The sequence below is a fragment of the Terrapene carolina genome, unplaced genomic scaffold, assembly GCF_002925995.2.
Source record: "Terrapene carolina triunguis isolate 2854851 unplaced genomic scaffold, T_m_triunguis-2.0 Scaffold84, whole genome shotgun sequence".
In the NCBI taxonomy this organism is placed as follows: domain Eukaryota; kingdom Metazoa; phylum Chordata; order Testudines; family Emydidae; genus Terrapene; species Terrapene triunguis.
The window spans coordinates 43,058,538-43,072,608 of NW_020664435.1; the positions used below are offsets into that span (position 1 = coordinate 43,058,538).

General features: G+C 41.9%; 1 protein-coding gene across 1 annotated transcript in view; it reads left to right on the top strand.

The window, feature by feature from the left end:
• Positions 1-13,698, top strand: part of MYO3A (myosin IIIA) — a 187,696-nt gene extending 173,998 nt beyond the window's left edge. Inside the window, exons 33-36 of the mRNA XM_024208648.1 lie at positions 3,196-3,305; positions 8,196-8,236; positions 11,763-11,906; positions 13,584-13,698. Coding sequence (XP_024064416.1) covers positions 3,196-3,305; positions 8,196-8,236; positions 11,763-11,906; positions 13,584-13,698 — 410 coding nt within the window. The remainder of the gene's footprint in view (positions 1-3,195; positions 3,306-8,195; positions 8,237-11,762; positions 11,907-13,583) is intronic.
• The last annotated feature ends 373 nt before the right edge of the window (positions 13,699-14,071 follow it).

A 14,071-nucleotide genomic window follows, 5' to 3' on the forward strand; every position in this document is an offset into this window, starting at 1 on the left:
CGGCTGGGGCTCGGCTCTCCCCCCCCCGGCGGCCAGAGCGCCGGGGGGGAGGGCGGCCAGAGCACCGGCGGGGACTCGGCTCTCCCTCCCGGCGGCCAGAGCGCCGGGAGCAGGGCAGCGAGCCCCGGCTGGGGCTCGGCTCTTCCCCCCCGGCGGCCAGAGCGCCGGGGGCAGGGCGCCGGGGAGGAGGGCGGCCGGAGCCCTGGGGGGAGGGCGGCGAGCCCCAGCTGGGGCTCGGCTCTCCCCCCCTCCGGCGGCCAGAGCGCCGCGCCGCCGCCCCCTTCCAGGTGCCGCCCCAAGCACCAGCTTGGGTGCCTGGTGCCTGGAGCCGGCCCTGGTGCAGAGATCCTGTACTCTCACATTATCCCTTGGCTTTGCCCTGCTCCCTGTTAACAGGGCACCAACACAGCTTCACTGCTACAGGCTCCTCAGCAGTGTCTATCCTGGGGGCATCCCAGTGTGAAGGAAGCTCCACAGCTGTCACTGTCTTCATTAACTTTCCTCTGGTGTTGATGCTGAGCACAGGGGGGATGATGCTCATCTCCTGCCTCAGCCACTCCCTGTATACTCCTGGTTCCCCACAACCACAGAGTCCTCCATGGGTTTAAAGGAAAGGGAACACTGATGTAGAGGTGCCTGGCTCTCCCTTTCCATGTGAAGAGACTATGATCCACAGAGGGTTCTTCTTTGCACACAACCAAGGAAATGATCTGGCCTTGACATAGCTTTTGGATTAATCTTCCATGATGCACATTGTGCATGTGAGTGTTTAGATTGGGTGTGCAGGACCTCAATGGGTATTAATACTTACTACCCTTCAGTACAGAAGAGTCAATATAAAAGCTGTGTGCTTTTCATGAAGCAATTTCAGGATGTCCAGAGAGCTTTTATTTTCTATTTTGTTTCATATTTACCAACCAGTGTAGCTCAGATGCCAATATCTAACTCTGAAATCAGAGCAGGCCAGGGGATGACAATTCTGTTTTATGACAACTTTCAGTGTTTACAAATTTGGTTTCATTCTGCATTGGAATGAAAACAAAATCTTTTGAATGTTTTCATGAAACAGAAATGTGTGAAAAATGTCCATTTTTGGAACAAAAAGGGCCAGTTTTTGATTTTAGAAGTCTCTCCCGTGCCCTGGAACTCGGAAATCTTCCCATCAAAATCTTTGTCAAAACCGATCCCTCCTGGCAAAGTTTTGGTTTTGACAAAACAGCATCTTTTGATGAAAATACATTTTGTTAAAAAATATTCTGACCAGCTCTATCTGTAATATTTTCCATTAAATATGGCGCATGTTGCTCTGGTCATATTCACATTGGTGGAAAGACTGGAGAATGAGATAAGATAAATGTCTGACGATATTTCTTATGCTTTTACAGTTCTGGAAGTAACATTTTTTTTCATGCAGGGTTGCTCACTTCTTACATTTAAAATCATTAACAAGTGTAAATTCTGCTCTTTTCTTGTCTCCAAGAATCAACCTTTTAATAGGTAAAAAACGGGACTCCTGGCATTAGCAATATCTCATTCAGTGGAGGACATGTTTATATGTTACTGGCTTTTCAGTAGCATATGTGAATAAGTCTTTAGAGGTGTTTGGTTTCATATAAAAGAGAAATGTGCATAACACAAATAAAGACATTAGGCCTGATTCTCATTCTCATGATTTCTACTTGCCAACCAATGTTCAATTTCTTGCGAATGCCTGTAAGGTACAGGCTACAACTACAGGGAGCCGTGACTTTAGTATGTGATAAAGGAATGGAAAGCCATTGTTCAGTGAGGTGAAATAAACCAGATCCCCGTTAGCTATATTTTCAATTATACTAGATTAAGCGACAGATAATTAAGGAGATTGGAAGATGAGATTGCAGTTGAATCTACAGATAAATGCGCCCAACTAGGACACTAAAAAATCTGAGCACTTAAACAGTGGCTAGAAGTTAGGCTATGTTTTAGTCATGTGTATTTTTAGTAAAAGTCATGGACGGGTCATAGGCAGTAAACAAAAATTCACAGCAAGTAACCTGTCCATGACTTGTACTATATCCCTGACTAAATCTGGGGGGGGGGTGCTCGCAGGGGGATGGCCCGGGGGGTGCTGCAGGTGCTGGGAGGGTGGCAGCCTGGGCCGCGAGTGCGCTGGGGGGTGGCCCGGGGGATGCCACAGGTGTGTAGGGAGGGGTGCAGGTGCTCAGGGGAGATGGTCCGGGGGGGGGGCGCCGGTGCTCGGGGGGGCGGTCCAGGGCGCACCGCGGGTGCTCGGGTGGGAGAATCCTGGGGCCCCCCGCAGGTGCTGGGGGGTGGGAGTTGGTGGGATTGGCAGGCTCCCTACCCAGCTCCTTGGGAGCAACGACATGTCCCTCCCTAAGCTCCTAGGTCCACGCACTGCCAGCTCTGCAGCTGCCATTGACCGGGAACCGCGGCCAATGGGAACTGCGGGCACGGTGCCTGCGGGCAGAAGCAGCGCGCGGAGCTAGGAGCTGAAAGGGAGGGACATGTTGCCGCTTCTGAGGAGTCCCCCCAAGGTAAGCACCACCCAGAACCCTCACCCCCTCCCACACCCCAACCCCCAGCCCTGAGCTCCCCACCCAAACTCCTCCTGCTGCTGCTGGGGGGTGGGGGAGGCGGTGGACTGAGACTGCCCCAGCGGCAGCCAGTGCAATTGGCCCAGGGGCTGTCTAAGCTGCTCAGGCAGCCCTGGAGCCAGCCACACCGGCCGCTGCAGAAGTCAGGGGGGTCATGGAAAGTCACGGAATCTGTGACCTCAGTGACAAAGTCACAGCCTTAGCTATAAGGAATTAAATGGACAAGTTTCCATACAGGACAGGGAAAAGGACAAAGGGCACAGAGAAATACCTGATCATTGGCTCCCAGCACCTTTCCTTGAAACATCCAGCATTAGCCTGTGTCAGAAGGAGCATTCCATACTAGATGGACCATTGATCTGTTCCAACATGGCAATTTCTATGTGATCTGTGTTCATGGGCATTGTTGAAGGTGGGTTTAACAGATCTACATTTCTTCCAAGCATGGTCCTGGAACTGTCCAAAACACTTTTTTTTAAGTGTTAAAAGTAGCTGAAAGTGTTTTTTCATTGTCAGATAAAAACATAACAAGAGAGACATTTATGACGCACACTCATCCTGTGAACAAATAAACATGAGTGTCTCTTGCTCTTTTTTACAGTTGCCACCAAATCAGAGGACTTTCATCCCCTACAGCGACCCCCAAGGAGACCGCGGAAACCCAAAACTTTAAATAATCCTGAAGACTCCACATACTATACTCTAATACATGTAAGCTTGACTAACTTTTGTGGGCAAAACCTGCCAGGCATATCTTGTCCAGCCTATCCTTTACAGTGGGCAGAAGACACTCCCTTCCAGTAAAAACTGATGGGCCACAAAATTCAAATCCATAGCCAGATTTCAGACAACCCAAGATTCACACTTACTCTTTCTATTATTGTTGTATGCAGTGTTGTAGTCATGTTGGTCCCCGGATGTTAGACAGGGTCGGTGAGGTAATAAGATATTACCTAGACAGACAGACAAGGTGGGTGAAGTATTTATGTGACCTGTCTATCTAGGTATTTATAATGACTGCCATCACTGTAATATATTTAGAGTCTGATCTTGCCTAGAGAGCAAATATTAAAATATGCAGTGTTGGTATACAGCTCCCTTTACCAAATGTCAGATCACTGTTTTGAAGGAACTGGAGAAGACAAGCAGCTCAGTAAACTAATGGATTTGACTGCCTCCATGTAAAGCTTTTGGTCCAAATTCAGATATCAGTGTCTGCTTTCCACTCTTGACTGTAATGCCATTCAACACTGAAAAAGGCAAGCAGGTGAGCAGAAAGAGGGACATTTAAAAAGCAGTTCAGAAGGTTCCTATAAAGAGAGCAATTAAGTACATTTGTTAGAGGCATATGTATCTCACTGGCCTATTTTAACATCAGGTAAGAGTACAGTTGATTAAACTGACTGTCACAATTGGCCCCCTCTCAGTGGAAATTATTACAAAGGAGCAGGATAAAAGAAGTTATCACTGAAACATTCATATTTTGAAATAGAGATGGGCATATGTTGAATAGGACCTGTTTCCTGGAAAACAAGTCTTGTGAGGTTTAGGACTTTTAAATGTAAAGCGTAACACAGAATTCTGTATTTGGAATTTTATGTGAAGAAATTAACATCTTAAAGTAAATGTGTTATTGGTGCAAAGTGTATCCACAAAGCAAAGATCAAACAGTTAGGTGAAGAATCTTGGTACTTTATGAAAACTCATTTGTTATGTGTCTGACTTGGTATCAGCAAAAACTGGGCATCTTTGAACCTAGTTTTCAGTAGTAGTTTTCAAAACATGAATTAACATTATTGTCAGTCAATTGTTTATTTTTCAAGAGTGAGTGAGCCTCTCTTGCTGACATTGGATACAGTGGCAAAGTTTAAGGCCCAGCAGTCTAGATCTTTGGGCCTTGGATGGAGCCCATGCTCTAGGACCCTGCAAGGTGGGAAGGTCCCAGAGTTCGGGCTGCAGTTTGAGCCCAAACATCTACACCACAATTAAACAGCCCAAGTCAGCTGGCATGGGCCAGCCACAGGTGTCTAACTGCAGTGTAGGCCCACTCTAGGTGTCTCAAACTGGACATGCAAAAATTAGAGCTGGTTGAAAAATTTCATCAAAAGAAAATGTCATTTTGATTAAACCAAATTTTTTCACGTTATCATTTTGATGACATTTCATTTTAAATAATTGGGGGAAAACATTTAGAAAATGTCCCATTTAGACATGTTTGGAATGAAAAGTTTTAATTGTTTTGTTTTGAAACAACTTTTCATTTCAAAATATACACCTCTACCCCGATATAACGTGACCCGATATAACACGAATTTGGATATAACGCAGTAAAGTAGTGCTCCGGGGGGTGGGGCTGCGCACTCCAGTGGATCAAAGCAAGTTTGATATAACGCGGTTTCACCTATAACACGGTAAGATTTTTTGGCTCCTGAGGACAGCGTTATATCAAGGTAGAGGTGTACTTACTTGTTTTCTATATAAAATAAAAAGGATTGAAATCTAAATGAAACATTTTGAATATATGAGAATGAAATCTTTCAACGCAAGCAAACATTTTTTCTTCCATAATTTTGTTCTGCAAAAATTTTGAAATTTGGGCTTTTCCTCTCAACTTGGGACAAAAATAATTGAAATACTGAAAATGATTTCCAACCAGCTCTACCTACAATATTGGTGGATGTCCTTGAAAATTTTGCTCTGACTCACTCTGCCTCACAGTCCCCGTCTGTAAAAGTGGGGACAACAACACGAACTGGTACATATCTCACACAGTGTTCTCAGTATTAATTAATTAACAAGCCACATTCCGCCTTCACTTATCTCCATGCAACCCCACAGAAGTGCAGAGTGTTGCACAGGTGTAAATGAGTGCAGAATATGGCCCATTGATTTTTACAATGCTAGTAAGGGGACAATAGCTATATTTATTTATAGTCATCCTATCACATTAAAAGGAAAGCTATCTTTTTGTACTTGGTTATGAACTCAAGAATCTATGCCAGTGGTGGGCAACCTGGGGCGTGTGGGCCACACACAGCCTGTCAAGGTAATCCGCTTCCCACAGCTCCCATTGGCCAGGAACGGTGAACCGCAGCCACTGGGAGCTGCGGGCAGCCGTGCCTGTGGACGGTCAATGTAAACAAACTGTCTCGCGGTCTGCCAGCGGATTACCCTGACGGGCTGCAGGTTGCCCACCACTGATCTATGCTATATCAGTTGCAGTACCCTAAATATGGTGGTTATAGGAAAGGATCCTGATTTTCTTTTCACACTGGTTTTAAACCAGTGTAATTCGCTAGCTTTCATGGAATTACTATTGATTTATATCAGTATAAGAAAGTTCAAAATTAGGTCCATTCTAAACTTTAAAATATATTACTTTTGAAGAGTCTTGCTGTTCTAAATGCTGCGGCATAGCATTGCTTTCTCTGAAAACAGAGAAATCTATTATAGATTAGAAATTATTCACATTCTCAAATAACTCTCACTCCTCTGCATCTTTGGAGGGTATGTATCCCAATGGTAACATATTTCAGCAGAGTACACTGCTTATAATATATGGACCCAGTCCAGTTTTTTCTGTAAAGCCAGTGACAAAACTCCCATTGAATTTAGACTCGGACTTCAAGGCCTGACGGGACAATTGTGATCACCTAGTCTGACCTCCTGCACATTGCAGGCCACAGAACCTCACCTACCCACTCCTTTAGTAGACCCATAACCTCTGGCTGAGTTACTGAAGTTCTCAAATCATGATTTAAAGACTTCAGGTTACAAAGAATCCACCATTTACTCTAGTTAAAACCTGGAAGTGATCCATCTCCAAGGTGCAGAGGAAGGCGAAAAAACCTGAGGGTCTTTGCCAATCTGAACTGGGGCAAAATTCCTTCCTGACCCCAAATATGGTGGTCAGTTGGTCCCTGAACATCTGGGCAAGACCCACCAGCCAGACACCTGGGAAAGAATTCTCTGTAGTAACTCAGAGCCCTCCCCATCTAGCGTCCCATCTCTGGCCATTGGGGATATTTGATAGTAGCAGTCACATGGGCCACATGCCATTATAGGCAGTCTCATCATACAATTCCCTCCATAAACTTATCAAGCTCTGTCTTGAAGTCATTTTGGATTTTTGTCCCCACTGCTTCCCTCGGAAGGCTGTTCCAGAACTTCGCTCCTCTGATTGTTAGAAACCTTTATCTAATTTCAAACCTAAACTTCTTGATGGCCAGTTTATATCCCTTTGTTCTTGTGTCCACTTCGGCGATTAGCTTAAATAACACCTCTCCCTCCCTGGTATTTATCCCTCTGATGTATTTATAGAGAGCAATCATATCTCCCCTCAGCCTTCTTTTGGTTAGGCTAAACAAGCCAAACTCCTTGAGTCTCCTATCATGACGTAGGTTTCCTCCTAGTAGCCCTTCTCTGCATCTGTTCCGCTTTACATTTATCTTTCTTAAATGCGGGAGACCAGAACTGCACACAGTAGTCAAGATGAGGTTTCACCGTGCCTTGTATAATGGTAATAACATGTCTTTATCTCTACTGAAATACCTCACCTGATGGACCTTGGACTACATTAGCCTGTTTCACGGCCTCATCACATTGGCAGCTCATAGTCATCCTGTGATCAACCAATACACCCAGGTCTTCCTCCTCCTCTGTCCCTTCCAACAGATATGTCCCCAGCTTGCAGCAAAAATTCTTGTTGTTAGTCCCTAAGTTCATGAACTTGCACTATTAAATTTCATCCCATTTCTATTATTCCAGTTTTCAAGGTCATCCAGATCTTTTTGTATGATATTCTGGACCTCCTCCTTATATGCAATATCTCCCAACTTTATGTCATCCGCAAATTTTACTGGCACACTCCGACTTTATGTGCCACTGTCATTAATGACCGATCCCTGAGGAACCCCATTAGTAACCTCCCCCCAGCCTGTGAGTTCACCTTTCAGTATGACCTGTTTGTAGTCTCCCCTTTAACCAGTTCCTTATCCACCTTATCCCCATCTTCTCCAGTTGAACTAATAATTTCCCATGTGGAACTGTGTCAAATGCCTTACTGAAATCCAGGTTGATTAGATCTACTGCGTTTCCTTTGTCTAAAAAATCCCGAGTTATTTTCTTAAAGAAAGAAATCAGGTTGGGCTGGCATGAGCTGCCTTTTGTAAAACCATTTGTTGAGAATGAGTTTGGGCCTCCTCACAGTGAATAGCTAATATCCATATAAACTGGCATAGCATATATAAAAGTCTGCCTAAATTGGACAGTGTTTGTCAGTTTTATTAAAGCAGATATAGGATTTGGAAGTTTGATATTCCCCTCCTTCTTCTGATTAGTTTATTTTATTTGTGTACAGTATAGTTACCAGTACTAGCGGCATTTTCTTATACAGATAAACAAGCACAAAGATTATTAAAAATTGCTACAGCACATACTTTTTTTTTTGCTTGACAAATTATGTTCTACATATTTTTCTTAGTAAGAATTATAGGAAAGTCTCATATTTAACATGCCCATGTATTGGACCTTTGCGTAAAAATGCTCCAGTGTTAAAAAAAAGTGATGCAATTTTTTTAAAATTGCTTGATGTTTTCTTAGAAATCAATCCAAGAAGAAAAACGGAAACCAAGAAAAAACAGGTAATTTTTTCTTCTCTATTTACTTATCCCATGGTAATTGTTATAATGCTCCAGAAACAGTGTTAAGCTGCACTGTCAACAAAGTAAAACCAAGAGTTAAGAAAAGGATATAGTTATTTGATGGTACACAGAGAGGTACGATTTGCAAGGTAAAATTATACCATTGTAAAGAACAAAATACATTATAGAATTTGGTCAAATGTTTTTACTTGTACATGAGTCTTTTGCAATGGCAATACAAGCATAATAATAAACGAAGACACAGTCCAGCACAAAGACCATTCTAAATCAAAGAAATAATTGAGGGTGCTTAAAATTCCAGTTCAAAACAGGTGAGCAACCAGTCACTTCATTAGCAAAAATCCAAGGAAGGATGGTGCTCCCCTTCTGAGAAACAACCACCTGGAAATATAAAAACCACAAACAGAAACAGTTTATATATTCATAAGAAGTAAGAAAACCAAAATGCCCACTGCCAATTCAATAGTAAAGCTTTTCTCACTGTGTAATTGAAATGCTTTGGTGGATATCCACATGCATATATTTTCTTGGAGCTATATATATGCAGATCTCTCTATGGTTCTGGCAAATATTCAGCACATAGCTTCTGGCAAAGATTAAACCCACAGCTTTGCCCCATATATAGACCTGTACTTAATGCTTTTTGTGCTGCTTCCCTGTGACCATGCACTCCTGAATATGCTTCTTAGGCTACATCTATACTAGGAGCACTTCACCAGTATCGGAATACTGGTAGACTATACTGGCAAAGCAGTCCTAGGTTGGACACAGCTATACCAGCAAAGCTGTGCTTTGTACTGGTATAGTAAAACCACCCACCGTAAGGCAAACAAGCTCTACCAGAAAATTAGAATAAGGGCTTCTGCTGGTCAGTCTCAGGGATCATATCTCTTCACACCCCAGACCGAAGTACCTCTGTCAGCAGAAGTCTATAGTGCAGACCTGGCCTTAGCTGTTCCTTTATTTGATATATAGTAGCATGGTGGCGGTGGCCTATTCATAAGGCTCAGTCCTGTGTGATGCTTAATGCCCTCAGCTCTCATTGAAGGCAGTGGGAAATGGGGACACAACACCTTGCACGAGACACTCAATACCCCACATGATTGGAAACATCAATCTGCAGCTGAAGCTGCAGGATGCAAACTTCATATAGAATACATCTAAACCAGCAAATATATATTTGAGAGAATGTATGGTAAAAAAGGGTACTCCCCTTTAAGAGTCAGGCTGGAGGCTACAGCTTGCAGCCTGGGGATAATCAAGGAGGCCCTGTCCCCCTGGAGACTGACCCATACAAACAGGAACAGGAAGTGGAGCACGGGAGAGAGAGGGAATAGAAGCCAGGCAGGCTGCAATGGGGTGGTAGTTACTCTCTGAGGCACTATGAGACAAGCCTAAACTGACTCACAGACTTGGGCATAGACTGTCGGCTTGGGAGCCTTGATCTACAGTCCTGATGAACTGTTTGTTACAATGGTTCCTGTCCTGAAGTCTGATTAAAAAGGGGACATGGTATTGTGTTAATATGTGTTGGTTTCTTCTTGGCTGGGCAGTTAAAGTGAATCTATTGCTGCTCGACTTGGGGAAACTAAGGTGGTGCACACCTGCACACTGAGCCACAAGGTAGCATGCAGGAACTGCATACACCTTTACAATCAATAAAATGCAACCACGTTTAAGCTCAGTCTTGCATTCAGCTGTATTTCAGCCACTAGTTACGTTGCATGTTGGATGACCCATTTGGTGTAGCAGTAAGTTTAGTTTTTGTATTTTGAGGCTGAGCTCTTCACTCAATGGCCCCATTATGCATTTCTGGTTTAATTTATGTCTGTGTCCCCACATGACACTGTCAATTCTAGATCACAGATCTGCTTGTGGTGCCAGTTGGATCTTGGGAAATTTCCAAATATAGGGTTTCTCCCAGTCAGCTCCTCTTCTGGTGAGTTATTTGACCAGTTCATGTCTGGACAAGAAATTCACTCATTGGACCTGAATTTCTTCTCACTTATACCAGTTTTATACCACTATTGCTACTGGATTCAATGGAATTACTTCTGATTTACACCAGGTGTGAAAGAAGAATACTGCCCAGTGTCTTTCAAGTCACCCTTAGGACTTTTTTTTCCTAGTCATTTTAAACTTTGTGGTTTTCAAACAGTGTGTTTCCTTAGGCATCCTGAAGCAATGCATGCAAAGAATGTTTGTGCTCTCTCTCATATATACAGTCTCCAACAATACACTGATATACTATTTGTTATTATTATTTATATTAAAGTAGTATCTGAGACCCCTTTCAGTAACAGCGTCCCATTCTGCTAGATGCTGTAAGTTTCGGCCTGCTAGATGCCCAGTAGTCCTTTCTAATATTCTCTACACGAAATTTCCATTTCTTAAATATTAACTTATTTAAAGAGAATTCTTGGGCTTGCTAGAGGATGGACTGACAGCTCTAGAAACTAAAGGCCTCTGTACACAGCAAAGGAATAGCCTGTGAAGAAGCCATGCATTTTTTCCATATCATCCCAATAACATGACACACTTTTGACCTGGAGAAATTACTCTCTAGGTCCATTCAATCCTTTGTCTACCTGCTGAGACTGGCAAGAAGAGTGCTGAATAATACCATCCTGGCCACTAGGATGTGTACTGAGGTTGGCAACTCATTTCATATACTGTATGTTACAAAACCTTTCCAATGGGTAATAACTTTCAGATAAATAAATAGCTTGAGCAAGATATATAAATAGGTGACATTGAAAGAAAGTCCCTGTGTCACTTTGCAAATTGCCTGAAAAATCCAATTCCCTAGCAGTTTTCTGCTTTGTCACCCATGATCTGAAAGTGTTAAATACACAGATGATTATCTTCTTGTTACTTATGGATCAATGTAATCCATTCATTTCTAAGCCCAAAGTCCTCCAGAGAGTGTCACAAATCTACTGATATCCCTAAATTCTAGAGCTTGAATTTGAATCTCTTGAACTAGCTGAACACAGCCTATTAAATCGTGTCCTAGAGTACATTTTTGTGGTCAAAGAATAAATCCCTGAAAACAGGTGATTATAATGGAAGTACTAACAGAGTCTTAATTATATCATTAAGAATGGCATTGCTGAAAACTGTCCAGTAACCTTAGATCTCTAAATCTCAGAACTGCCTTGAGATATGCAGGTGCACATTGATACATCTTAACAAAATCAGCCACAACTCATGCATGCACAGATATAAAAGCTGATTCTACAAAGTACTTGGTATGTGATTATATATTTGCTGGTAGATTCAACCCTAAATTATTAGTTCAAAATTATAACCATCTGCATTTTTATTAGTTACATTTCCAGGACCAGAGTTTTGTGCTTATATAATTTTCTACCACAGTCAACATATCAAAAGTCCTCAGATATTGGCTGATAAGGAAAATGAAGGTTGTGATTCATTACTTTATTTTCGCTGGGAAAATGTTGCAAAACAGAATTGGTGATTTAGAACTTTTATGTATTTACAGTTTGGGCAAGGTGCTAGATTTAGAAGATTTCTATTACCAAGAAATTTCATCAAGTGATTCCATCTCAAATGATAGTAATTCTAGCACAAGAGAAAAGAGGCCACCAGTGGAACTCAGAGATTCATCTTTAACTATTACTGAAGGGTAAGGAATACCAAATAATAGTAGGAACAAAAGAAATGCTGTGTAACCTACTTTAAAAAGTTATGGATGCAAACTTATTTTTGTACATTTCATACTGAAGACAAAAGTACAGTATATGCATTCAAACTAGCTATAAATCAATTAATTATTTTTTACGAAATCTTGTAAAATAATAATTCTAGGAATTAAAAAAATGTATATATGCTTAGCTGAAAAATTCCTTTCTTCAAAATAAGGTCCAAAGACAGTACAAACAGTCTTCAGCCTGCTTACAATTTGGGGAGCAGAACTCTGGCAAGGCAATCTCAGCCATACAGCCATTTTGCTGAAGAACCTGCCAATTTTGTTCTGCCTCCACAGCTCTAGATAAGGTGGACAGACCTCCTTGCTGTACATCTTTGGATCTCAAACTTTTTGCCAAACTAAAGCAAAATCTAAAAGTTAAATTTCTGTTTCAGTTAGGATTGTGTGGCTCTAGGCCAGACTTTTAGCCTGACTTTTGGAGCTGAGAAACCTGGTTCTTGACAACTTCTTTTTTTTCCTATTGCACTGAACCAACACATGCCCCTACAGCCTCTGCTTGATACCAGTATGACAGACAAGCAAGGGAAAATCCTGAAGGGAAAACCTGGTTCATCAGCCTTCTTCCTACATAGATTTTTCAGGTCATTAATTGCATGTGACCTTTTGCCTCTTCACTCAAAATGCTTTTGAGATATGCACCACTAGGCTAGGGGCCTGATTGTGCTCTCACTTAAATCAATGAGATTTTTGCCACTGAATGTAGTGGAAACAGGTGCAAGGCATAAAATGCATGCCTTATTATTATGCTCTGCTCTGATGTTAATCTGCAGTCATGGTATTGGAGTAACTGGAGTAACTCCAGATCTCCTGTGTGTAACAGAGCAGAATTTACCCCCTGTTCATGGTTTATTACTTAAGTATCAACTACAGTTCAACATTCAGTGGCCACTTCAGTTGGGCTTCTTGTGTGAGTAAGGCGAGTACAATTTAGTCCTAGAGAAAGTGAACGCTTATACTTGTTTGTTGCCATTTGAGACTCTACACTGCACCCCTAAGTGTAGCTCACCGGACATTTCAATAGTTATTTCAAAATAATATATACTTTCCAAACAATGGTTTTATGTTTAATCACATTACATAGGAATGACTTCAGTTCAATTAATTAGGTCTGCTGTCTAAATGGAAGACCAGCTTTCAAAAATGCAATTTGCCACCTGAAAACCATGAGCGGGGTTCTAAACTGTGACCTTTGCAGTGTCCAGTCTGAAACAGTGGGACAGACCCTCAGCAGGTATAGAACAGGAGTAGCTCCATTTATGTCAATGGAGCTACCTGATTTACACCAGCTGACAATCTGATCCAATGTCTAATAGGCAAGAATTACCTCCAAAGCCTTCCCTGTTATCCTGACATTTTTACTATGTACTTAATAATTCCTCCCTTTTTTGAAAAAACATGTTTTCTTTGAGCATTCCTCTGTTCTGCTAAAATGTATTTGCTCTGGGATGCCGGCTCTATTCTGCAGAGTGGGGAGAGGCCTGGAGAAGGCAGCTGTTTTTGCTGAGGGTGAAGGTTAAGCAGTTGATTAGCAGTATTTGCTGAAGTAAATGTTTTGACTTTAATTTCTAAAGCGCTTCTGCATTTAATCCCTAGGTCAAGGGTTGCAGAGAGCCCCCTGGACGAGAGCAAAACTGAAGATAATCCCTATGACTACAGAAAACTGCTACGGAAAACCTCTCTGCGCCGGCGCCTTATCCAGCAGTTTTAGCTGCTGCTGCCATTTGGCTTTCATTAGCATAATCTTTTTTTATGATTTTGTACCGTATGCTTTTTTTTGTATTATCTCTAATATTTCAGGTTTACAGTGAATATGAATTATTGTAGTTTACAGCCCAAAACTGTTTTAAAGGGACACTGTCACGTTAAGAATTGTAAATTTAAAAAGAATCTTGCTGATGTTACTTATTAATATACTTTAGATTACTAAAATTGAAATAATTTTTAAAAACAAATGTACTTCCTGTATATTGTTTTCCTTTTTACCTTTCTCTCATCTTATACAAAATAGACTAGTCAGTTTCTCTTTTGTTTATAGTCATTTCCTAGTCAATTGAGTTTTCAGGTTCCCATGCACTCGCACA